The sequence below is a fragment of the Saccopteryx bilineata genome, chromosome 1, assembly GCF_036850765.1.
Source record: "Saccopteryx bilineata isolate mSacBil1 chromosome 1, mSacBil1_pri_phased_curated, whole genome shotgun sequence".
In the NCBI taxonomy this organism is placed as follows: domain Eukaryota; kingdom Metazoa; phylum Chordata; class Mammalia; order Chiroptera; family Emballonuridae; genus Saccopteryx; species Saccopteryx bilineata.
In genome coordinates, this window is record NC_089490.1 from 29479328 (window position 1) to 29505592 (window position 26265).

Consider the following 26265-nt stretch of genomic DNA (forward strand, 5'->3'; position numbering starts at 1 on the left):
GGCGCAGCACGCACCAGGGAGAAGGCAGCAGATGAACTCACCCTGCACGGTGCTGAATGGTCTTGGTGGCCCCGACAGCAATGTCGGAGTGTGAAAGGTGGATCTGGGCAAGATGGACACACAGACTCTACCTAACCATTACATGAAAATGAGAGGCACAGAGAAATGGCTGCCTAATGATGGCTGCCATAGTCACGCAGTTAATTACCATCCACGAATAACCAGCGTCGACAGAGTCCTTCCACGCCGTCAGGCTCTGTGAAAGTGCTGCACATGCGTTGTCACTTGATCCTTCCCAAAACTCAATGACAGAGGCACAATTATTTTCATTTCCATTTTCCTGACCAAAAAATCGGGGCATAGTTACCTAGCAACGATCAGTAAGATACATATCTGTAATCAGGCAATTTGAATTCAGAGCCTGCACATCCCACCTGTACCTCCTTGACGGTATTTATGAGCCCAGTACAATCTGGCACGGTGACATGGAGAATCAGGACACACATCCAGATGGCGACGGCCTCCAGTCTGCAGTCTGGTTTTCAGAGAAAAAGAGAGCTTGCGACTTAATCATCATAATAAACCTCCTTCTCCATAAGGAGCTCTATGTACTATACAAGAATACCACGACTGTCTTTCACTTTCAAGAGGTCTCCATGGAAATGCACAAAACCAAATGCGACCTGGAGCCGGTCCTCTCCAATCTGCTTCGTTTTCCACAGGCCCCCAGTCTGGGACATGGGCCACGTCACCACGGTCATTTTTTTTTAGAAGTAAAAGGGACTGACAGCCCTGAGGAGTAATCACAGAAGGCAGGCATTCCTGCAGGAAGCCGAGCTTGCAGGCTGAAGGACAGTATATTTAGCTTAAACGTGACGGGTGGAAGGTCTAGGATACTATATTTGGGCAAACGGTTGATTTGGGGTTTGGTGAAGTCCTGGGTTTGGCAGCAGCCGCCTCTCCTGTCGTCCTCCACCCTGCCCCCGCCCCAGGCCACGTGGGCGCGGCTACAGAGCTCGGCCTGGCTCTCACAGGGGGAAAATCCACTGACTTCTCCCGGGCTCTGGAAAGCAGAGGTGGTGCAGCAACTCCAGGGAGTGACAGGCGAGGAACAATCAGCAAAGAGCCAGCAAGAAGCCAGGAGAAAAGGAGCCCTGAGGCACTGGGTGGTGATGGGGGCCCCGCCTGCAGGGGCAGAAGCCCCCCCCCCCCCCCCCCCGCCTCACAACACAGGCCACACTAAACTGCAACTACTATAACTACTGTTTTTCTTCTTCCTCTCCCTCATTAGCCTGAGCAGGGAGGGCACCTTAATTAATCATCTCGGTGTCCCAGGTACCTGCAGGAGTAGGTGTCCGATAAATGTTTGTGGAATGAATTTAAGAGTTACGGAGATTGGTCGCAGAAACAATGTGAACGTCCTTAATAGTACCAAACTGTACACTTATAACATGGTTAAGGTACTAAATTTCACGTTATGTATATTTTACCACAATCAAAAAAATAATAATAGCACATATTACAGAATAAAAAAGACGAGGTGGTGGCACTTGGAAACTTCTGACACTCACCGTACGAAATTTGGTGAAGCATGGGTTGAATACAGTAATTTGAGTTTAATGCCTGACCAGTGGTGGTGCAGTGGATAGAGCATCCACCTGGAATGCTGAGATCCCCAGTTCAAAACCCCAAGGTTACCCACCAGCTTGAGTGTGGGCTTGCCAGCTTGAGTGCAGGGCTGCTGGCTTGAGCACAGAATCACTGACATGATTTCAAGGTTGCTGGTTTGAAGCCCTAGGTACACTGCCTTGAAGCTCAAGGTCTCTGATTTGAGTAAGGGGTCACTAGCTCGACTAGAGTCCCGGGTCAAGGCATGTATGAGAAGCAATCAATAAACAACTAACGTGCTGCAACTACAAGTTGATACTTTTTGTCCCTCTCCCTTCCTGTCTCTCTCTCAGTCACTCTCTCAAATCAATTTTTAAAAATAGCATCCTTAAGAAAAAATGAGAGGAAGATCTTAATTACTAACTATTATCAACAGTGAACTATGATTTACTGAGACAGGGTCACAGAGATGGCAAATACTGTATATGTTCCCCTTTAAACATTTTTATAATAGGTGTGCATAGCATTTAAATTTATTTAACTTTTCCAATTCTATTTTGGAAAAAAAGGAACTTGAGATAAGAATTATATCGGAATCACTAGATACCAACAGAGGATATAATACTGAGTATCATATGGTAATCTGAAAAGGTAAAGTCTTCCTTAATCTACCTCCTAGAAACATAACGCTAACAGTCTTCTGTAAGCTTTCCAGATTTTGCCTGCATGTATATAAACAAGTTCTTCTTATTAAAATGGGTTCCTCCTATACATACTAATCTACAACCTATTATTTTCCAAACATCAGTTCATGTCAATACATAAAATTGACTTTATCTTCTTTTAAACAGCTATACAGTATCCTATTGTATGGCTATACCATAATTCATTTAATTGGTTCAATACAGATGGATACTTAGGTTGTAATGGATGAATGATGACTACAGGACAAGAGTTACGTCCTGTATATTTTGGCATCTCCACAGAGTTAGCACAGTGCATATGGTAAAAAGTCAGTAAATTCTGTTGCATCAACTCTGACAATATTTGCCTCTGAATCACAGATGATTATCAGGCCACAGTCTATTAACTATGTCTCAAGAGCCAGCTACGTTGTGTGAAGCATAGATAACAATGAGGGGTATATGCGTCACTGGCCTGAAGACAGAACTCTTAGATCGAAAAGACAAACTGTTCAACATAGTTTCAATGCTGGCTTCTTCCTCACAGTAAAAATATCTGCTGACCCAGCAATTCCACTCCTAGGTATATCCCCGAGAACTGAAAATACTATGCCCACACAAAAACCTGTACACAGATGTTCACAGCAGCATTATCCATGCAGCGGGGTGGAAACAACCTGAATGTCCACCAACTGACAAATGGATAAATGAACTGCGGCATTTGCAGACAGTGGAATATTACTCAGTCACAAAGAGGCAGGAAGTACTGTACATGCTACGATGCACATGACTCTTGATGACATGCTGAGTGAAAGAAGGCAGTCATAGAAGTCCACACATTTTATGATCCTATGTACCTGCAATGTCCAGAACAGGCAGATCCAAAGAGACAGAGAGAGTGGGTGGGAGGGGAGGAATAATGACAAGTGACTGCTAACCAGTTTCCTGAGGGAAACTTGAGCAAGGGGTCACTGGCTCGACTAGAACCCCGGGGTCAAAGCATGTATGAGAAGCAATCAATGAACAACTAAAGTGCTGCAACTACAAGTTGATACTTTTTGTCCTTCTTCCTTCCTGTCTCTCTCTCATTCACTCTCTCAAATCAATTTTTGCTTCAAATCAATTTTTAAAAATAGCATCCTTAAGAAAAAGTTCCATTTTCCATTTGGATGATGGAAATATTCTGGGATTAGATAATGGTAATAGTTACAAAACATGGTGAACTATACTAAAAACCACTGAACTGGACACTTTCAAGGGTGAATTTTATTATAACATATGAATGATTTCTCAAATACATATGGAAAAAATTCTTTGGAAACTGGTTGTCAATTGGTAATTCCGTTTTACCACTTAGTGACTGAAAGAATATCACAGGAGAACCACCAGAATGCCGAGTGCTGCGCGGGGTGCTGGAGACTCGTGGTGAGCAAGGCCTTCTCCTGCCCTGGAACCAGGCTGTGAAGGGTGACCCGGCTGGGCGCCCTGGAGGTGGGCCACTAAGGACGGTGACAGGGAGGCACAGGGAACCGGGACTGCTGAAACACCACAGAGGACTGAAAGGTAATCAACAGGGAAGAGCTCCGTCACCCAAACATGCCAAACAATGTAATTTTAAAAACCCAACAAGTACTTGACGCCCGTTGCGCCGGGCGCGGTGCCCGAGGCTGAGAATACCACAGCAAACAAGACCAGTGCAGACCCAGGGACAGCTTTCAGTCCCGACCTGCATGTTTTCAAGGATACGTGATAAATAGTCCCCGGCTCCTGATTCCTTGGTTTCAACGTGGTATTTTAAAAGGACAAAGACAATTTGTCAATATAAAGGTACTTACGCTTGGAGGCAATCAGCCCACTTTTGGGAAAATATGTTACAAGATATGCCTGCATTGGTACAAAATGTCAAAATGTCGTACACACCAAGCCATTCATCATAGCATTGTTTGTAAGAGCAAACTGAAACAACCCAAGTGTTCATCAAAAGGGGACTGGTTAAATGAATTACAGTGAATCTGCACAATGGAAGACTGTGAAACCTTGACATGAATGAGGAAATGCTCTGTGTACTGACAGGGAGAGATCTCTAGGATATTTTGTTAACCAAAAAAGGCAAGTAGCAGTATAGTATAGATAATACATTTCATTTTGGCTAAGAAAGAAGATAGGAATACATACACACATACACACACACACACACAAAATCCATCATACATTTATAGCTGCTTGTATCTGCATAAATAAACCCAAGAAGGATGTAAAAAAATTAATAAAAGTGGTTACCTGGAGGCAGAGGAGGGGAACTGGATGAGAAGAGGTGGGGAGGGAACAATTCTCAGTATGTTCTTTTCTAGACATTTTTGATTTTTGAACAATGTGACTGTATTGCCAAAGATTACCTATTCAAAAACTTCTTTTGTAAGTTTCAAAAGGCCAAGATGATAGGTTCTGTATCTGTATGCACATGCTCAAGGGGCCAGCCTTCCCAATGCGCTCACAGCATCTCTTCCTGGTCACCTGGGACCCAAAAGAGACGGGGCGGCCAGAAAAACTGCACCTGAACAGCAGCAGCAGAGGAGACTCAAGCCACCCACTGTCCTGAGTGTGCCCTGGGCCTCCCTCGGCCACGTGTGCCCCGGACCTTCCCCGACCACGTGTGCCCCGGACCTTCCCCGATCACGTGTGCCCCGGACCTTCCCCGACCACGTGTGCCCCGGACCTTCCCCGATCACGTGTGCCCCGGACCTTCCCCGACCACGTGTGCCCCGGACCTTCCCCGACCACGTGTGCCCCGGACCTTCCCCGACCACGTGTGCCCCGGACCTTCCCCGACCACGTGTGCCCCGGACCTTCCCCGACCACGTGTGCCCCGGACCTTCCTCAATCACATGTGCCCCGGACCTTCCTCGACCACGTCTCACCCACTACATGTCAGGCACAGGGGATACCAAGAAAATGGGACGCAACTCCTTCCTTTTGAAGGGCTCACAGCAAGTGCAAGGAGCCAGCCTCGGCCCTGGTGCCTCTGACCTTCCTAGCTCAAATCTGAGTGAGTCCCTCCCATGCTCAGAAATCCTCAATGGCTCCTGATTGCCTAAGCTTAGAAGCAAATCTAAACTTCTGAAATAGGGCCTCCACGGTCCAAGCTTTCCTGTATGTAAGTTAGGATTCCTCATCTTCCACCATTTTCTTCCTCACCCCCATCCCCCCGCCCCCCACCCCTTCACATCTCTGTCTCGCACATGCCCTCCCCCTGCCTGACACCCTCTCCCCAGCATATCTGCCTGGCCAGCGCCCCTCAGGCCTCAGGCCCAGCCTAAACTGCTCCTTTGGAGAATGACCTGCCCGTCCCTAACTCTCCCAGGGGTGTTACGCTCCCTTCCCTGACACTCACACTGTACCTCATACACAGAAGAACAGCAATGACACTGTCGCCTCCCTAAGGACTCTTGGCTCCGTGATGGCCGAGTCGTCCCCTTTTCATCTTTTATCCTAGCCCCAAGAACAGAGCCTGGCAGGGAGCACACGCTCACTCTGGTCTGGCTGGATGAATAAACAAGAGACACACACAGAGGCCGGCGGAAAGCGGGAAGATGGACTCGCTCAGGGAGGGGGCGCCAGTGGGGTGGCAGAGGTGGGCACAAGAGGAGAAGTTAGAAAACGGACAGACAGACGGGAAGTCGTGGGGGTGGCGCCCAAACGCAGGCACGGACGGAAGGGGTCAGGACAGGGGAGGGCCTGAGGGAGGTGCAGAGGCTGGGGGAGCCCTGAACGCCACACAAGAGCAGCCCAGGCGTTAGGTGGGCAGCAAGGAAGGACTTACAGGAAGGGAGACCCATGCTCCGCTCAGGGTCTGAGGGCAATCGGGGGTAACTGCGGGGAAAAGCGACCAGAGAGGAGGTGAGAGGCTGAGGACCAAGTTAGGATCCACCGTGACCGTTCAGGTACGACACAGTGGCCAGATGTGGGGGACGAGGTGAAGGAGAAGTGACAACTGCGGGTTTCTAGTCTGACAATGCGCTTCCTTTCCCTCTTCCGAAGACCACGTAAACCAGAGTTGCTCATGAAGGTCCAGGTATTTAATGAAATTGTGGATGATCACCAGTAGGGTCTGGTAGGAAGACGCCTTAGGCGTGCGACGCCTCCCACGAGGGTGTGAAATCAGCCGAGGGGAAAGTCTCATTGCATCTGTTTCCAGGGGTCTGGACAAAGTTTACAGACAGAAGGTGTGTGACAGATCAGCTGGCCCACATTTCGTCCAACACACGCCGAGAGTCACTCCCTGACACCCCGAGTCACTCACTGACACCCCGTCAGGCACTCCCTGACGGAGCACAGGTAGACCCTCGCACACAGGGAGTGCATGCCAGCTTTGTGAGTGCATGCTGCAGAGGCCATGCCTGCATTACTCACCCACCAGCCAACCCCATGGCCCTCCTCATCCCACCGACCTCTAGGAAAGCCTCCAGGAAAGGAGGCCCCACCCTCCACCTCCTCTGAACACTGAAACAAAGCCAGCTTCCTCAGATAAAGCCACGATACCTGACTGCAAGCCTCTACATGGCTTATTTAGCTTTAAAAAATGAAGAAATAGTAAAAGGTGGAGAGAAAGATATTCCATCTGAGGCCCTACTTTTTAAAAAATTAAAAATCACATTTGACGCAAAAGATACCTTTTCAGTAAGCCCGCAGGGTAAGACCACGCAAAGGTGACACAGCACTGCAAAGCACAGTGATACGCGTGTTTAGGGCAACACCACCTCACGGACGCCCTCCAAGTTACATGAGGGTCTAAGGAAAAGCTGTTTCTCTCTCCAGCGTTAACTGTCCTTGCCAGCCCCACACAGCTGCCTTGGTGCTTGCCTGGGTCAGCTGGAGTGTCCTGATGGGGGTAGCGTGGGGGAAGGAGGCCTCACAGTACCAGCAGTCTCTGAACCAATACCCGGGAATCCAGACGTGGGGGCATACTTCCTGGCTGGTGTCGTGGGGGGTCGGGGGAGGGGCTGAAATTTGGGAGGAGGGAGTTCTCATGTGAATCAGTGCCACAGCTTCCTGACCACACTCCTCAACTCCAAGAACACGGTCCACAAAGCGAACTCAGCATGTGGCTGTCCTGTCCAAAACTCCCTCCTCATTGCCTCCAGGATGAAGTCTCAGCTCCTTGGTGTGACCCTTCAGGGCTTCTGTGATCTGGCCCTTACCTTTCTCTTTGCCTTTCCTTCCCCCCTCTGCCCCACCTGCAGAGTGTCCTATGACGCCAGCCCGCTGAGTGCCCTAATGCTGCGCACCAGCCCCCAGCCCCGTCACCTGTGTGCACAGGGACAGGCTGAGACCTCTGTCTGGGACATCCCAGCTCCTCTGCTCTCCCTGGCCTTAGCCAGCATCCACTCACCCCCGTTCTGAGCTGGGAGCCATCTCTAGCACACCACTACTTAGTGGGCGCAACTGTGTGCCGGACCCACAGAACCAATATGGCAGCTGTGCTGGAACACTCTTTGTCAAGGGACTGTACTTGTGGCCTTTTATCTGTCTCCCTTCCTGGATGGAAGGTTGTTCCCTGTCATCGGGGGACATTTCCTTTTCCTATGTTCCCAGAAGCTGGAACAAGGCCTCGCACGAAAACCCTTATTTAATCAGTATTCATAGAACGAGGGGGCAAAAGGTTAGACTCAACTCAGACTCATACCCCTTGGGCCGTGTGAGTAACAACATCGGTGGAACTGAAAAGCCAGTTACATTGGTTAAGTTACACTTGGCCACAGTTGCAGGCTAAAGGTGTGGTCAGTGGCTAGTGACAAGCTGACAAGACCATAGTTGTCATGCCTGAAGTATGTGGACCCAAAGCAATTCAAGAGTGTCTGAGAAGTGCCTCATTATCTTGCTTCTGAAACTCCAAAGATGACAATAGTACAACTCATGTCCACATATATGTTAGCTGGCTTCCAGCTCAGATTTGAGAGTCTTGCACAGAGCAGGTATTATTTACTGAATGATTAAAAAAAAAAAGAGCCTGACCAGGTGGTGGCGCAGTGGATAGAGCGTCAGATTGGGATGTGGAGGACCCAGGTTCAAGACCCTGAGGTCACCAGCTTGACCACAGGCTCATCTGGTTTGAGCAAAAACTCACCAGCTTGGACCCAAGGTCGCTGGCTCAAGCAAGGGGTTACTCGGTCTGCTGAACGCTCATGGTCAAGGCACATATGAGAAAGCAATCAATGAACAGCTAAGGTGTCACAATGCGCAACGAAAAACTAATGATTGATGCTTCTCATCTCTCCGTTCCTGTCTGTCTGTCCCTGTCTATCCCTCTCTCTGACTCACTCTCTGTCTCTGTAAAAAACAACAACAAAAAAAAAAGAAAGAAAGAAAAACAGTGAATGGCTGGGTCACTGACTAGAGTTGAATGAAGCTATTTCCCAGGCTGGATAAGACTGTCGAAAAAATATTTCATTCCCATTTCTTGGGTTAAAAGTACACTGCATAGCAGACTGACTCTGCCTTATTTCCAGGACTCTGTAACTATGGCTCACCAGAAATTTCTGGAACTGAATCAATCTGGGTAGCTGAATTTTCCATATTGCTAAAGATTTAGGTATTAAAACTTCAATATTAGTCATTGTGGGTGGAAATATTTCTAAAAAAATCTTTGAGTATACAGCATACCTTTACTTTTCGTGAAATGACAGACAACCATTGTGACCAAGCACTATACCGTAGTGGTCTATCATAACCCCAAACTCCACTGAAGCTGTCTGTTCACACACCACTTGGAATTCATGTTTTGTTTTGTTTTGTTCCATTTCTTAAGACTTTTAAATATTTAATAATGAATAGCCCTCCCAGCTGTCAGCTACCACCCCACTACCTACCCCAGCACTTCTCCCATACTAACTTCTTCTTTCTTCTGTAATCTTTGGAACCAGATGAGTAACTCTCATAGAACTCTACCTAAAGAACTGCTGGTGGGCCTGGAGCAAAGGCCTGGGAGAGCAGCCTAGGAGTGACACACACAGGGTTAGGGCCACAGTCGGGCTGCTCTGCGACACCCACCCCTTTGCTCCTGCTTCCCAGACGCACCAAATGGATATATGTACCCCAAATCCATATAGTCGAGGTGTCACTCCAACCCTTTCAAATGCAGTGAGCACAATAGGTCTGGCGCTCTTACCCTGTACCAGGCCTTCTTTGAAGTACTGTATCTGTATTAACAGATCTAACACATTTTATATTAACCTTTCTAATCTTCTCAACTACTCTACGGCAAAACTGACCCCCATTTTACTGATGAGGAAACAGAGAGGTTACATAATTTACCCAGATGACACAGCTAGGACATGGCAAACCGGAATTTAAACTCAGGCAGTCTGGCTCCAGGGCGATGACCTTCGCCACTAGAAACCATGGCCTCTAGTGAGTCCCTAACAAAATCATACCACCAGGATCCCTTACTATTTATTTCCATAAAAACAAAAAAATACCCAGGAAAAAAAAATATTTAGACCAGTCTGGTCCAATAGAACCTTCTGCAGTGATGGAAATACTCCATTATCTACCCTTCAGAGCACTTGAAATGTGGCTCATGTGACTAAGGATGGAATTTTTAATTTCATTTCCTTCTAAAGAATTAAGAATTTACATTTAAATAGTCAACTATGGTTAGGAGCTACCTATTAGATGACACAGGTGAAGACTACTTCTGGTGAGTCAAACACTATAACGTGTCAAACACTAAATATAACAAGCAATTATACTTGAAAAGGCGCTTCAGAAGAATGTGGTTAAGTACTGATGCATCTCTTCTCCACAGCTTCTCCTCTCCTGTACCGTTTTTAATTCATTTTCATAATTTTGAGGAAGAAAGCATGCCATTTGGTCAGAGCAGCTGAAGAGGACTCCAGGTGCGGTGGAGCTTGGAGAAGCCACAGTATGAGCTGGCCAGGCAGAGCCTTAAGAACACTGTGGGGTGTGGGGTGTGGGGTGTGGGGTGTGAACACTGCGGGGTGTGAGGTGTGGGGTGTGGGGTGTGAACACTGCGGGGTGTGAGGTGTGAGGTTGGCAGATCACAGGTCCGGTTTCAGACACCAGGTTCACCCTATTGTCTTTAAAAAAAGCCACAGGTAAGGGTTGTGTGTGTGATGCACATATCACTGAATATGACAATATGCTCAAGCCCGGGTCCCCTGGCTTGGCAGAGCAGAAGGCATGGGCCATTCTGCCCAGGGCAGTGACATCTTCTTGCATATCCTGGGTCCCCTGCTCAGCCCTGCAGAGAACGCAGGACCTCTGATATGGAAGTCACAGACCAAGCTGACCCCCTCCCCTCCCCTCAATGATTTCTTTTTAATTATATGGATTTCTTTCGCCTTCCCCACCACTGGTTCCGCTAAGCTGTATTACACATCAAACCCAAATTTAAGCTAGAAACTGATTACGACTCAAATAAGAAATGAAACCAAGGGGGAGGTAGTGGAGGATATAGGGCAAAAACGGAGATGAACGAAAACCTGACTTGGGGGAGGGCGGACACACAATACAGCGTACAGAGAGGTACTGCAGAAGCGGGCACCTGAAACCTGTACAATTATGTTAACTAGTTCACCCTAATAAATTCAATAAAAAAAATAAAAATTTATAAAAGAAAGAAAGAAAGGAAACGAAGAGTTGAGGCTGAGACGCTGATCCAATGGAGGTGCAACTTGACTCGGACTCGTCTTAACCCTCTACAGCTGGGGGAGAGGTGCCCCCTCCCCCTTCCTCCCAGGTTCTGAGGGGCAACTTCAGTTTTATACTCATTGTCCAGCCCAGGTCTTCATAACCATGCCAAGAAGGCATGACTGAGCCATTAGACCGGTGACACCCCCAGGAAGCAAGTGGGGGCTGAGAGGTCCGGAGGCTGCCGTGGGCCACACAGCTACTCAGTGGCAGAGCCTGGGGAAGAGCCAGCTCTCACTGACCCCAGTCCTCTCCCCTGCTACCGCACAGCTCCCTGCCCAGGCCACAGCTCCCGCCTCGAAGACTCTGGAAGAGGAGCACACGCTCACACCTCAGGCCAAACCAGAGACCTAACCGCAATTAAAAACAAAATCAGCTAGCCACCATTCCTTCCCACCTCAACACCCCTCTTGCAAACAGCCGTCACAAAATCCATACAAACAGGTTACTCCTTGCCCACGGAGGTCAAAAGTTGATCCCGTGCAAAGTCACACTACAAACTAAACACACTCAGAACTCCAGAAGTGTTGGGTCTGCGAAGTTCCGTTCTGCTCCAAGGTCTGAGGAATTCTCAGCAGGAAACCGGGCATTGTGAAGTGGGCCCACACAACTTCCTATAGGACTCCAGGAATCGCTGGAGGGTAGGCCTGTTTTTCCAAGGAATTCCCCTCCAGGTCAGGAGCCCCAGACAGCTCCCACCTTCAGAACAGGAGCTGATAAGGCACCCCTGGCATCTCTAAACCCAGAGCCAGCTCCTACATTCTCCCTGACTCTCAAGGCTATCTTTCTGCAGATGCCAGCGGACACACACAAACCTCACATAAACACTTGTTCACTAACTAGTATGGCCCTGTGCAATGCTCAAAGCAAGCAGGGAAGTCAACAGAGGAAGAAGGGGCATGTTTGTGAAAATGAGATCTCTACCCTTTATACCAAGTAAGCACACCATTCTCCCTCCCCAAAAGCCTTATAAGTCTTCATAATTGAGGTGAGTCACCTAAAAGTCTCTCTTTTAAATATCTGTAAAGCCCTGGCTGGTTTGCTCAGTGGTAGAGCATCAGCCTGGTGTGTGTGGAAGTCCCAGGTTCGATTCCCGGCCAGGGCACACAGGAGAAGCGCCCATCTGCTTCTCCACCTCTCCCCCTCTCCTTCCTCTCTGTCTCTCTCTTCCCCTCCAGCAGCCGAGGCTCCATTGGAGCAAAGTTGGCCTGGGCGCTGAGGATGGCTCCATGGCCTCTGCCTCAGGCACTAGAGTGGCTCCGATTGCAGCAGAGCAACCCCCTAGATGGGCAGAGCATCACCCCCTGGTGGGCATGCCGAGTGGATCTTTGTGGGGCACATGCAGGAATCTGTCTGTCTGCCTCCCCACTGCTTCTCACTTCTGAAAAATACAAAAAAAAAAAAATCTCTGTAAAAAAAAAGAGTATCTACACATTTATAATAAGCATGAAGGAACAACGGATTAAACTAATAATACTCTGCCCTGGCAAAACTCAGGAGCGCCTGACCTGTGGTGGCGCAGTGGATAAAGCGTCGACCTGGAAATGCTGAGGTCGCCGGTTCGAAACCCTGGGCTTGCCTGGGCTTGCCTGGTCAAGGCACATATGGGAGTTGATGCTTCCAGCTCCTCCCCACCTTCTCTCTCTCTCTCTCTCTCTCTCCTCTCTAAAAAAATAAAAAAAAAAAAAAAACTCAGGAGCTTTATTAAGAAAGTCTCTCCCTATTTCAAAGGCAGGGCAATTAAGGCTCAGAGGATTTTGCCCTTCCCACCCCAGGTGTGACTGTTACCTCCACCAACCCAAAGGAAACATTATAGATCATGTTAGAGTTCGATGGCATAAAGATCTTAAGAAACCATATGGAAGAGTTCTCCTAACCTCACCCAAAGTTTCAATCAATAAAAGCCTCCTAATACTAGAAATTGCACCTGTGCATGTGCCCATACTCACACACAGACACACTGCCTTTGGTCAGTTCACTTGTTCGCAAAGCTATAAAGTACAAGAGTATCAGCGAGCTGTGCCTCACAAGATTTCTAGGAGTGCCTGACCAGGCGGTGGCGCAGTGAATAGAGCTTCTGGAATAAGGAGGACCCAGGTTCAAGACCCCAAGGTTGCCAGCTTGAGCGCAGGCTCATCTGGTTTGAGCAAAGCTCACCAGCTTGGACCCAAGGTCACTGGCTTGAGCAAGGGGTTACTCGGTCTGTTGTAGCCCCACGGTTAAGGCACATAAGAGAAAGCAATCAATGAACAACTAAGGTGTCGCAACAAAAAACTAATGATTGATGCTTCTCATCTCTCTCCATTTCTGTCTGTCTGTCCCTATCTATCTCTCTCTGACTCTCTCTCTGTCTCTGTAAAAAACAACACCAAAAAAACATTAAAAAAAATGATTTCTAGGGGTGACCACCACTCTTGTTCTCTATGACAACCCCACACTTGGGGTGTTAGGTCTCAATTCAATAAGCCACATCCTTTCCACCAATAGCAATGGTTTGAGGTTAAGGTCCAACAGTCTGTAAACTGCACCTGCCACTTACATCAAATTCAAGACCTGACTCCTATTCCAAAATAGTTTATCAGCTTGAAGCTACTACACGGTGACCTCTGTGAGGACAGGGACTCCACCTTATTCACCGGTATTCCCAGAGCAGAACACAGGCACACAGCAGGCACTCGAGAAACTGCTGCCAAATAAATGAATGCAGCACACTTCAGAAAGACCCATCATTTTCCAGGCTCCTCCACATACACTGGCATTTAAAGATAGCATCTAGAATTCCAGGGGGCAGAGGTGTAGAAATGCGCTGGAGTCGAGCCAGAAGATGTGGGTTCAAGCAACAAGTGTGCCAAAAATTCCCTCTACTGATCTAGGCAAATCTCTCAACCTGGGGGGGGAGAGGGAAAGTCCTAATTTACTCTTCGGTAAACACAGTTGACTTCTAGGTTTCCCCCTTCAGCCCTTAAAAGTTGTAAACCTTGGAAGAAAAGCTGTGTGTGCCCTTGAGCTATCCATAATATTAACCTGGTGATAAGGGAAGTGAAAATAAAACAGCCAGAGGCACTTATTCTCACACAGATGTTGGCTAATAACAGGAGGTAAAGCCTCTGCACCATTTGCCTGGGTTCACATGTGATACACACATCTGGGTCATTTTCTGCAGTCTCTTTCAGGGAGATGCAAATTTCAGTGATTGTTCCAGGCAGAAAAGCCTCCAAGTGGAACAATGACCTGCAGACTTTACTTCCAGGTAATAAACAGATTCCACTCAGACAAAGAAAAATAAAGCAGCCTGTGGCCACATTCCGTAGACGCCCCATTCGAGGAAGCACGGGCTGAGCTTTCAATGTGAGCCAGACGTGGCTGAATTCTTATTTTGGCTCCGACTTGAACTCCTAGTGGATGGTCCTTGGCCAAGTCTCTCCGCTAGAAGCCAGGTTCCGGATGGGCATGACAACCCCCATAAACCATCCAGATTACAGGGTGAAGCTAGTACAGCATTTCACAGATGTGAAGTGTTGCCAACCCCTTACGACAAATGAGGGAAGCTGTCAAGAGGCAACGTGGCCTGGGCGGAGAGCCACAGAACAGCGCCTAACCCTGGGAGGGCTATGGCGGACTCCAAGCCCCCCACTCACAATCTGGCTACATTTCCTCTGCTGAAAATCAAGGGAAGCTATGTGAACCCACACAGCGCAGAAGGGCCCACTGCAAAGCTCTTTCAAGCACACAGTGAACTCATAGCGTTAACCAGCGGTGATTAAGTTAGGTTTGGTTTTCTTGTATGAGGGATATGTGAGACAGCAGAGGTAAATCAAGGCAAAGCATTAGACTATATAAAAGACAAAGGCCGGCTCATGAAATAAGAAGCTGTGTCAGGAGCCACATTAGTAGTGTTACTGTTTTCTTTTCCTTTCTTTAACCATTAGGTACCCATGGATACCAGATACACAGCGCTGGATAAAAAGGTTAAGAGATAGTATCAGGAAAGTTTCCCAGTAAAGCCTACTAATAGCACGCTCACTGATTAGAAAGCACTTCTGTAGTTTGGAAACTCTAATCCAGTCTTATCAACCCTCTGGCTTCGTCATTTATCAGGGTGGGAATGGGAGGTACATCAGCTGTGCCACAGAGTGATTTCTGGGGCCCCTGCCCATTACCAAGCAGATCAGAAAGGAGCTCGTGCCTGCCCGAGCGAAGTTTTCACCATAGCAACACGTGTTGCCCTGCAAACAGTCAGGACTACGGCGCTCCGCAGCGGCCCGTCTGGATGGTGCCCCTGAGAAACGAGCCACCGAGGGCGCAGACAACAGAGGAGCAGGAGAAAAGTGGCCCTCGTTAGCTTGCGAGGCAGCCTCCCGTGGCTCTGCCTCCTCCACACAGTGGACAGTGGCAGCACTAAGACCCGCCAGCATCCACAGCCCGTGTTCTCGTAAGACGGACGGCAGAGAAAACAGAGGCGGAGCAGCCAGGCCACAGGCTCCCCGGGGAAAAGAGGAACCCAGGGTACAATAAATGGCACCCTTTGGAAAGCAGACGGCGAGCTCTGGAGAACTTGTAGGAAAGGTCTCGGGGCCCAGTATGTCACCTGTAAAATGAAAGACAGCTGATGGCAGAAGGCATACTCACAGACCCGACAATGAAGCCAATACTAATCAACATCAGCGTGGTTGCTGAGACCATCGATTGAGCGTCCGTGTGCCAGGCACAGTGCAGGGCATTTGGACAAGTATCGGTCTTCACCCTGCAGTTAGGACCAAAAACTCACTAACTGATTATCGCTACTTTTCTGGATATCACATTTTTACCAAGAAAAGAAACAGGGATGACCAGAGTGCCTTAGATCCCAGCAGGATAGGGTGACACTTGAAGGTTGACCAGGAGAGAAACTAGTTGCAAAGTTCTGCTGTTGCTCAGATCACTGAGTGATACATGCAGAACTCTAACCACAGAACAAGGGCGCCCACGGTAATCAGGGACCCTTCCCGGTTTCCTCTGACTAATTTCTCTAGAGTGTTACTGACGGGCCATATCAGAGGCTGGAGAGGAAGATGCATAAAGCCAGGAACTATAAAAGCTGGCAAAGGAACGTCTTTGCATCCGAAGTTAGTATAAGAAAGACAACATATGTCCACAGATGCCAGTCTGTGCCATTGACACACCCTTTTGTATGAGCACAATGTAAGCGGGACTATTTTATAACACCAGTGTTAGGAGACAGGACCAGCAGGCTCACTTCGGGTTATGATGCCTGGAGGTACGTCTGGGAGGATGTGAACCAGTGCCACGGAAATCATGTGCCAACAGGTGTGACGCAATGGGTTCCCACTGTACATGTTGCAAACACGTCATCCCGTGTCAAGTACAGTCAAGTACAGGGAAGAAGGTAATTCCTGGAGAAAGGGAAGCTCTGCCACACCTGACTCTGAAACAAAAACCAAACACCAGCCACTACCCAAAAATTCCTCCAAGTCCCAAACCCTGAAGTCATCACAGATCAAACAGATGACAGGCCCAGAATTTCAGAAACATTTCCCTGCTGCAGGGCCAGCAGAGCCTGCAAATGAGCTTTAAATAAAATAAACAAAGTTTCTGTCTCGAAATGACATTTTCGAAGCAATGTACAAGTTGCTTTCTCTCTGTTCCCTGCACCCCCTCTCCTCACTCTCCATTCACTGATGAGCGTTTCTCTCTTCCCCTGACTGTTGCAGTTTGAAACGTGGCACTGAAAGGAACACTGGAAAGTGAAGGGCAAGGGGGTGAGGGCAGACTGCTTTTAAATCTGACACACACACCACAGCCGCCCCAGCTGGCCGCCCACACCCTGAAGGACTAGCAGGCCCGACACCCCCTAAGTCAGGACGGAAGGGCCAGGCTGTGGAGTAGAAAACTCCCCTCGCACCACCTCTCGGGAAGGCAGAGTTAAGAAAGAAAACTGGAAGGGAAGGAGGGGGAAAATAAAGCTCCACATTCCTGACATTTTTTAGCCAAGTGCTGTGGCTGCACAGAACAGCTCTATTCCAAACAGCCTGCAGGACAGAAAGAAAACCCGAGTTCTGGGGAAGGAGCCTGCCCCTCGCCTTGGAAATGGGATGAGGAATCTTACTTAGGAGGGCCCAAAACTAAATCAAAAGGATGAGGGACAGTCACCCTTTTATGTGTGTTCCCAAAAGGAAGTGATCCCAAGGGAAGGAATTTGGAGCCATCATCTCCAGGGGACAAAACTGAAGTCCTAGGGTCTCTGAGGAGGAAACCAAAGTCCCTCTGCATGATGGTAAGGTGACTCGTGAGCTGGGGAAGGGGGAAGGCAGGAATGAGATGGAGACCGGGCAGGGGACCGCAGATGGAGGAGTGGCCAGTAGACTGACTCTGTGGGAAGAATTATAAATGAGTTTTCTTGACTCAGCTTCTGAATGAAGGAATCCTAGCTATGCCCAAGTTAGAAACCCAAGAGCCTCCTGTCCGCTCCTCTCTCCCTGTCTCCCCCTTTCCTTCCTGCCTCCTTCTGTCCTCATTTCTAGGAAAAAGTGTTTAGTGCTGGAGTGTCCTCCCATACGCATCCCCACATACAGACAGTACATATCGCACCTGCAGGGGAGAACCCAGAAGACCCTGGTGGCATCTAGTAAGTCCTGGGCTGGGTCATGAGGTGCCACCCCCCAGTTTTGCTCCAAATGTGAAGATGCCCGCGTGTGCTTCTCTGAGATCCCAAAAGTAACTGAGCTGTTTCTGCTCTCATCTGGTAAGGAGAGCAGAGGTCCAAAAATCTGAGTTCCCCACAACACTTCTCTCCCTAGAGATCCGTTGGTAGGCACAGACAATGAGGGTCTACTTACTTGCACCTAGCACAGGAGAACACACAGCCTCCCTCAGGGAGGTTCGGCACAGCCCTCCTCCTCCCAGACTAGCACACACCAGCAATCCCACAGTGCACCTTCTATGCACCTTCCAGAGAAGAGACCCTTGCCCTGTATGCCCAGAGGGGCAGGTCTGAGGTTGAGGGTGAGGGTGGTAGGAAGCCTGAAGGCACTTCAGCCAAGGTCCTGTCCATACTCTCCAGTCCATGGGGGAGGAGGGGTGTTTCTTTTCTCTTCTGTCAGGTCCTGGGAGTAAGGGCTCCTAACATTTCTCAGCTCTCACAGAATGCCTGGTTTAATAATACATAGAACTACCCAAGTCTATAGGTAGAGAGGGCAGTAGGTCCCAAGTTCAAACACTAGGCAGCTCCCTTTGAGCAAAGATAAAGCAGGTAGAGCCACAAACCTCAACAAATGCCAGAAATACAACCAAAAGAACCATAAGGCCACGCAAGAGACTTCGCTGGCTGCAGAGCTTGTGGGTATGAGGTCTACAGCTGTCACGTGCGTCTTTCCAACCACACCCTCCAAGACTGGTGACACGGCACTGGGAGGCCTCTTAGCATGGAGGACAGCAAATAGACACAAATAAGACAGAGGGTATTGGCTGGACAAACCAAATTCTCTCTTATTTAGTTAAGCTATTATTATGATAAATAACAACAGGGTTTTGGGAACAAGAGACTTGCTTTCACATTTATAGAATCTGTTGTGGGCTGTTGCGTACATGGTCCCAGTTACTTAATAACCCCATAAGGAAGATGTGTTTTCCTAACCTCTTTCATGATGGGGAAACTGAGGCTGCAGTCACTTTTTTTAGTCGGTCTAGTGACAAAGCAGGGACTAGGCCACAGGGATGACACTAGTAGGTAGAGCCCTTTCCAATACACCATGAAATCTTGGGGTGGGAGGGTAGGTTGAAGTAAAGAAGTACTGTACCACCAAAAGCTGGTGTGCGAACCCCAATCTTATACTCAGGTTTATTTCCCAGACACTGAAGCCCAGCCAAGGTACATTCACACATCTAACCCTCACTTGGCCACCACAAAAATGTCCCCAGTTTGAGGGCAGCTTCGCCAGCCAATTAGGACCCATATCATCCTTAGAGAGGAGAGTCGGACCACCAAGACAGGGAGACACAGGAGAAATTAGCCCCCCTAGGAAGACTCCACCCCAAGGCAGTTCACAGATGGTTACAGTTTCCTATCCCATTCCTGGGAATGCAGATAAGCAACCCTACCCAGAAAGGCAGACCAGGCGCTGCCTCACTGGGGACCACAGTTGAGAGTGAGGGGAGTGTCACTATCTCACCTTGAGACAAGATATACCAGTAAGCCCTACTGTGCTAACTTTCCTCCAGTTCTTCTCACTTTTGAATATCACATTTTTCTCCTCCTGTCTCAGGTGTTGAGTCCTTCCCATCAGAACTCCTGGATCCTGACCAGGTGGGGCTTACTACAAGTCCCTTTTCCGGGAGGCCTGCACCGGGGCATTGCTGAGGGAGTAGAGTGGGCAGCGGTAGGACCCCCTCCACTTCCCCTATCTCTCTCCCTACCACCGCAGCTATGAGAAAATCACCTTGCCACTAAATGCACTAGGTATCCCCTGTCCCTCTCCTTGGCTCTGTAACGGGGAGATGCTGAGTACACCACAGATGGAGCTGAGTGGGTATGAAAACTGGCCTTTTAGGCAAGGGCAGAAAGGGGGAAGGGGCCGGCGGGAGGCCAGATGATGGGCACCCATAGGATGGGGCCAGTCCTACATCTGAACGCCCAGAAAATCAGGTGCGAGGTGGACAAGGGTCAGGGTCCCTCCCACTGGAAAAGCCCAGAAGAGCTGGCAGCCGCTGCTTGGGAGAGGGAGTTAGTTGTGCAATGACTCCGGGTCTGGGAGTCTCCGGACTTGGCTCCCGAACGCCAGAAAGGAAACCCCACTGGTCGGGCCAGGGTGGCAGCACTGCGCTTGGTTCGAGGCCAGGCTTAGAATTCAGGGCTGCGGAGAGCGCTGCAGGATATGGTGGGTGCCCAGGGGGGCGGCAGAGCGGGCACGGCTGCCAAGGCGCAGAGCTGGTGTGTGTGTGTGTGGGGGGGGGGTTCTGGGCTGACTCGGAGACCAAAGCGGGTACGGGGTACAAAGCCGGGGATGCAGATAACGTACCAGGCAGCCCCGAGCCCCAGCTCTGACGAGGACCCCGGGGATCCGCCGGCGGCGCACGAGAAAGGGCACCCCCTCCCCAGCCTCGCTCACCTCGAACATAAGCCCTATGAGGACGCAGAGCACCAGGCAGAAGCCGATGTCCGCATGGTTGTGGATGACGAACTCCTGGCTGAAGAGCGGGTAACTTTTCGTCCTCCTGCGGAAAGCCATGGCAGCGGGCGCGCAGCGGCCGGCGGGGCCCGCACCCTGCGCTCACGAGCCGCCGCGCAAACTTCTCCAGCCCCGGCCCGGTCCGCCCGCCGGCCCGCCGCCCGCTCGCCCTCCCGCCAGCCGGCCTAGCGCCCAACAACTTCTGGGGCCCGCCCCCTTCCTCCGCCCGCCCCCGCCCCCGCCGCCCGGAACCGCCCCCGGCCGCAGCCCCCTCCCCACCCCGGGCCGCTCTCGGCGCCGGGCTCGGCCCGGCCCCGCCCCCCGCGCGCTTAACCCTCTCGCGGCCGAGGACGCTCCGGGGGCGGCGCCGGCCAGCGAGGCCCGGGTCCCGCTCGGCTCGGGTGCCCCTCGGCCCGGGCTCCGCTCTCTGCGCGCCCGCGCCGTGCCCCGCCGCATTCTCGGCTTTGCGGCCCGGCCGGTCCCCGCGCTGGCCGAGCAGGCCGCGAGGGACGCGGATGCCTGGCCCTGTCCTGCCCGGACAGGAAGTGGGCCCGGGTTTCCCAATCGCCGGCGCCCGCTTCTTCCTCCGCGGGAAGGAAAGGGCCGGAGAGGCCGCACGGGTCACCCGGGCCGCCCGGGGTGGGCCGGGCAGCCGGAGAGTCCCAAGTTGCGGGCTGCGGCCCTGGGGCGCCGAGAGCAGCGCAGGTTCAGTGGAGGGAGAGAGGCCGCAGGCCGGCCTTCTCGCTGGCCACAGCGCCCGGCACGGATGATAAATGAATGGACGGTTGGTCAAGTATTGACTGGGATCTTACAGTGGGCTGGGCATGGTTCTATTGCTGAGGGGATAGTTATGCAGCAAACAAAAAAGACCCTGCCCAGGGGGAGCCTTGGTTCCATAGGAGAGCAGGGAATGGATGGGTGCAGTTTTTGCTCGTAACTTTTAAGACCCTTGGCGCAAGCGAAAATTACTAGTTTTACAAGTCTTACCAAAAGTCTGCCTTCGTTATTACTTGATCTGAAGAAGTGGAAGAATAAACATTGAAGAATTTTCTCATTGAAAGTGTCTATTTAGTATTAAGTTTTAAAAGTACTTGGGGAAAGCACAAAAGGTTTTTAATAAATCTATATTGGCAAATATTCTATTTCTTCCCATCAGTAATGGAGTCAACTAATCACTTTTTAGATGTACAAAAATACAAAACGAACAAGGAACTCTGAAAATGGCACAGTATGAAATGTGATTGAGACCGGACTTATCGGGGTTCATAGATACATTTTACATCTTAAGTTTCTTTATTCCTCAGCGTTTAGCATATTGTCTTTGGTCTTTAATTCTTTTAAATAACTTAAGGAAATGCGAGAGTGTTGCCTGTATTGGACGAAAGCTCATTTAACTTAAAGACGGACCTGTCTTAAAATTGGACCTTAGTGTTATCAGAAGTGGAAAGATCAAGAACTCTGGAGCATCTCAATTTTCCATCTATGAAAAGGTGTTGTCACCTGATCTTAAACGACTCAGGAGGCTTTGACTAGAAATCAATGATAAAGATTTATTCAAAGGTCTTAACGTTTGCAAACCAGAAACACAGGCAATACCCAGAGTGTGCTCGCAAACGAAAGAAAAGCTGAGGGTTCTTATGATAAAAAGAACATTCTTGAGAAGAATCAGTCCTGTATTTTTAGCCTCCGATGGTCCAACATGGTCATTCTCTAGATCAGCAATTTTCAGCCTTTTTCAACTCACGACAGACATATACTACTAAAATTCTGCAGCACACCTAAAAATATATTTTTTGCCAGTCTGACAAAAAAAATCTTTTAATTTTTATTCATTTATACCAGATGGCTATTGCATTGACTATTCTCATTTTTTATATGACAATCTAAGGGAAAAGAGGTCAGTGCCCCAACTAAATAGGTAGTGCATGTTTTAAAAATTCGTGCAGCACACCAGTGTTTCTCTTGTGCACACCTTTTGAAAATTGCTGCTCTAGATGATAGGTGGTCTGCATAATGGATGCCAAGTGGTCTGAATATGTGAATATTCTTTCCTTAGTCCTTCAAGGGGTAATCAAAGGGTTATCTGCAGATTTCATGTATATCCAGACATTGATATGGGACTGGAATAATCAAGAGTTTAGGCCCTGGCCGGTTGGCTCAGCGGTAGAGCGTCGGCCTAGCGTGCGGAGGACCCGGGTTCGATTCCCGGCCAGGGCACACAGGAGAAGCGCCCATTTGCTTCTCCACCCCTCCGCCGCGCTTTCCTCTCTGTCTCTCTCTTCCCCTCCCGCAGCCAAGGCTCCATTGGAGCAGAGATGGCCCGGGCGCTGGACATGGCTCTGTGGCCTCTGCCTCAGGCGCTAGAGTGGCTCTGGTCGCAATATGGCGACGCCCAGGATGGGCAGAGCACCCCCCCCCTGGGGGGCAGAGCACCGCCCCTGGTGGGCGTGCCGGGTGGATCCCGGTCGGGCGCATGCGGGAGTCTGTCTGACTGTCTCTCCCTGTTTCCAGCTTCAGAAAAATGAAAAAAAAAAAAAAAAAAAAAAGAGTTTAAGTTTCCAGGCTAATTAAAACAAGAATAGAATCTCTTTCTCATGCTTCAATGTACTACATTTTAGTAATTTAGCAACTTGGCTATAGCGACTCCATTTTTTTTCTTCACGCTTATTCATCAGTATTCAAAATTTCAAACTTCAGCCACATCTATTAGATTGAACCCTATGAAATGGTTTCATTATAGATCAAAACTGGAACACCAGCGTTTCAGATGATTCAACCTAATATACATAGTTACCTACTGTTTCCCCATGACCATTTCTAAAGGATGTTGTGGTAGGAATTTCTTGCATAAGGTAGGATCTTGTCAACCTCTTAACATTGAGATTTCGGCTGAAAGTCCTGGAAGATGGGTATTATACCTCCACATTTATGAATGCGAAACCTGAAGGGAATGGCTTAGTCGGTGCTCACACTGCTGACTGCCAGCCCTGGGCCCTTACAAATATAATTGAACAATTAGACATGGGGTTCCAAAGGCATGGTTTGGTATTTCATTATCTTGAAACCCCATGGAGGAGGAAGTATTAAATGCCTACTCCAGCCATCACAGCCATCTCTAAGTCCCAGTTTCAAAACCATCTTCAACCCTAAGTGGGTCTCTTCCCAACCTCTCTCACCCAGTCATGGAGCCTATGAATTCTTACCTCAAACTATCTCCCACGAGTTCCCACCTCCACCATTCTTCACCCGGCCCACACTCGTTACCATGGATGCCCTGCCTCCTATACCTCCACCTTTAACATGTCATTTTATTAGAAACATTTATTAGCACCTACTAAGTGCCAGACAGTCTGCTAGTCCCTGAAAACAGGTAAGACAGCCCATGTGATGGTTTTAAAACATGTCTTCAAGTTGTTTGATACTACTCTCTTTGAGAATTGGTGGTTCATACCCCCTTCCCCTTGAGTGTTGGCAGGACTTAGTAGTGCACTGCTCACAAATAGAACGTGGGATAAGTGATGGTGCAACTTCCAAGACTAGGTCATAAAAAGCCCTTTGATTTTCTCCTTTCTCTCATCTTTAATCACTTGCTCTGGGAGAGCCAGCTGCCTTGTTGAAAGTATACTCAAAGCAGCTTTATGGAGAGGTCCTCATGGCATGGAACCAGGGCCACCTGCCAACAACCAGCACTAGATTGCCAGGCTTGTGAATGAGCTACCTTGGAAAAAGATTCTTTAGCCCCAGTCAAGCCTTCAGATGACTGCAGACCCAGCTGACCTCTTGATTGCAAGGTCATGAGAGACCCTGAGCCAGAACTAGCTGGGTAAGCTACTCCCAAATTCCCAACACACAGCAATGGTTAGATAAGGAACTTTTGCTGTGTTAAGTCATTAAATTTCATTGTCATTTGTTATGTGGCAAGAGATAATAACCCTGCTGGAGCTTATAATCTTAGAAGAAACAGAGGCATCATTACAGTTCAATGTGATGATGGTAAATATAGAAACAACTTGAAATATATAACTGATGAGTACAAAGAAAAGGTAACTGAATTCTGTCTGGGGTATAAAGAAGAGGCTATTTGGGCTGGACCTTTACCTAGAAGGATTTTCCAGACAGAATGCAGAAGAGGGGTAGGAGATGAATTATGAAGAGCTAAGGATTGTACTGGGTGTTGAATGTCCTGATAAAGAATTGTGACTTTTAATGTATACGTATTTCAAGTCATCACATCATATACTTTAAATATCTCACAATTTTATTTGCCAATTATAACTCAATACAGCAGAAAAATTTTTTTTAAAGATCTGTGACTTTATTCTGCCAACAATGGGGAGGAATGGGAGGTTTTTAAGCATGACCAAATCTGTCTTTGGAGAGAGAACAATCGGGAATATGAAACATCATTTTGATTTAAACAAAGTGGTGTCAGGAGGACTACTTGAGAACCAATTATATCAGTCCAGTAAAAAAAAAAAACACAACACTTCACAAAGAATAGTTCAATAAGAATCAAAAGGAGATGAATTATTTCAGAGACATTTCACAGATTAATTAATTGAATTTAATGACTGCTTTGCTGTAAGAAATACAAGAATAGGAGGAGTCAAAATTTTAGGCTAGGATGTTTTAAGCTATGATGCTACCTTAAAAATAAAATGGAAGAAGCCCTAGCCGGTTGGCTCAGCAGTAGAGCATCAGCCCGGCGTGTGTGGAAGTCCCAGGTTCGATTCCCGGCCAGGGTGCACAAGAGAAGCACCCATCTGCTTCTCCATCCTTCCCCCTCTCCTTCCTCTCTGTCTCTCTCTTCCCCTCCTGCAGCCAAGACTCCATTGGAGCATAGTTGTCCTGGGCACTGAGGATGGCTCCATGGTCTCCACCTCAGGTGCTAGAATGGCTCCGATTGCAGCAGAGCAACGCCCCAGATGGGCAGAGCATTGTCCCCTGGTGGGCATGCCAGGTGGATCCTGGTTGGGTGCATGTGGGAGTCTGTCTTCTGCCCCCCACTTCTCACTTTAAAAAAATACCAAAAAAATGGAAGAACAGAGAAAAAGAAGAGAGCATGAGAGAGAAGAGAATGGCCTCACTGGGCTTGAGGAGTCACAGGACATTCAAATCAACACGTTGCAGGTCAATTGGAAACTGTTGGGTTGGATTTAGGGAGGGAAACCCAGAATTAAAAGTATCTGTGGTGCATCTACACTGTGACTGTTGAAGCCATGAGCTTAAGTAAGTGTTCCCCAGAGAGTGTGCTGAGTGAGGGGAAACAAAACCCAAGGTCAACAGAACCCTAGGGAACCCCAACACTGAGAAGGGAGGAGGAGGAAAAGGAAAGGGTGGGGTGGAGGAAAGCATGACACAGGCAGTGCACAGGGCAGGGGGAACAGGCAGAATGAGGAGAAAACAAAGCTGCTAGATGCGGCATCATGGCCTCTCAGTGGGACATGGAATGGGCGTAGCAGTGGGTAGAAGAGGAGAAAAGGGGGAGAGAAGGCAGTCTATTCTTTTAAGAAGTTTGGTAAGAAAAAGGGAAATGGATGATTTTGGGGGGAGATAGAAGTTCTAAGGATCTTTAAATTATTTTTTTTTAAATAAGGATTGTCCTTTTTGTTTTTTTTAATTAATTTTTTTTTTTTTTTTACAGAGACAGAGAGAGAGTCAGAGAGAGGGATAGACAGGGACAGACAGGAATGGAGAGATGAGAAGCATCAATCATCAGTTTTTCATTGCGACACCTTAGTTGTTTGTTTATTGCTTTCTCATATGTGCCTTGACTGCAGGCCTTCAGCAGACCGAGTGACCCCTTGCTTGAGCCAGCGACCTTGGGCGCAAGCTGGTGAGCTTTTGCTCAAACCAGATGAGCCCTCACTCATGCTGGCGACCTTGGGGTCTCGAACCTGGGTCTTCCACATCCCAGTCCGATGCTCTATCCTCTGCGCCACTGCCCGGTCAGGCTATTTCTTTTTTGAGATTAGAGCATATTTGGAGACAGAGAAGAAATGGGAGAGACAGAGAGAAAGGACTTGAAATACTGAAAACACTAGAAACATAGGAGATCATTGATGAAACTAAGGAGGAGACTAGAGGGTGGCTCTGACAAC

At 48.8% G+C, this 26265-nt stretch overlaps 1 protein-coding gene across 1 annotated transcript in view; it reads right to left on the minus strand.

The window, feature by feature from the left end:
* TRAM2 (translocation associated membrane protein 2) overlaps positions 1-20365 on the minus strand; it is an 81307-nt gene extending 60942 nt beyond the window's left edge. Inside the window, exon 1 of the mRNA XM_066252574.1 lies at positions 20105-20365. Within this exon, the coding sequence (XP_066108671.1) occupies positions 20105-20224 (120 nt within the window). The 5' untranslated portion in view covers positions 20225-20365. The remainder of the gene's footprint in view (positions 1-20104) is intronic.
* Positions 20366-26265: the final 5900 nt, after the last annotated feature.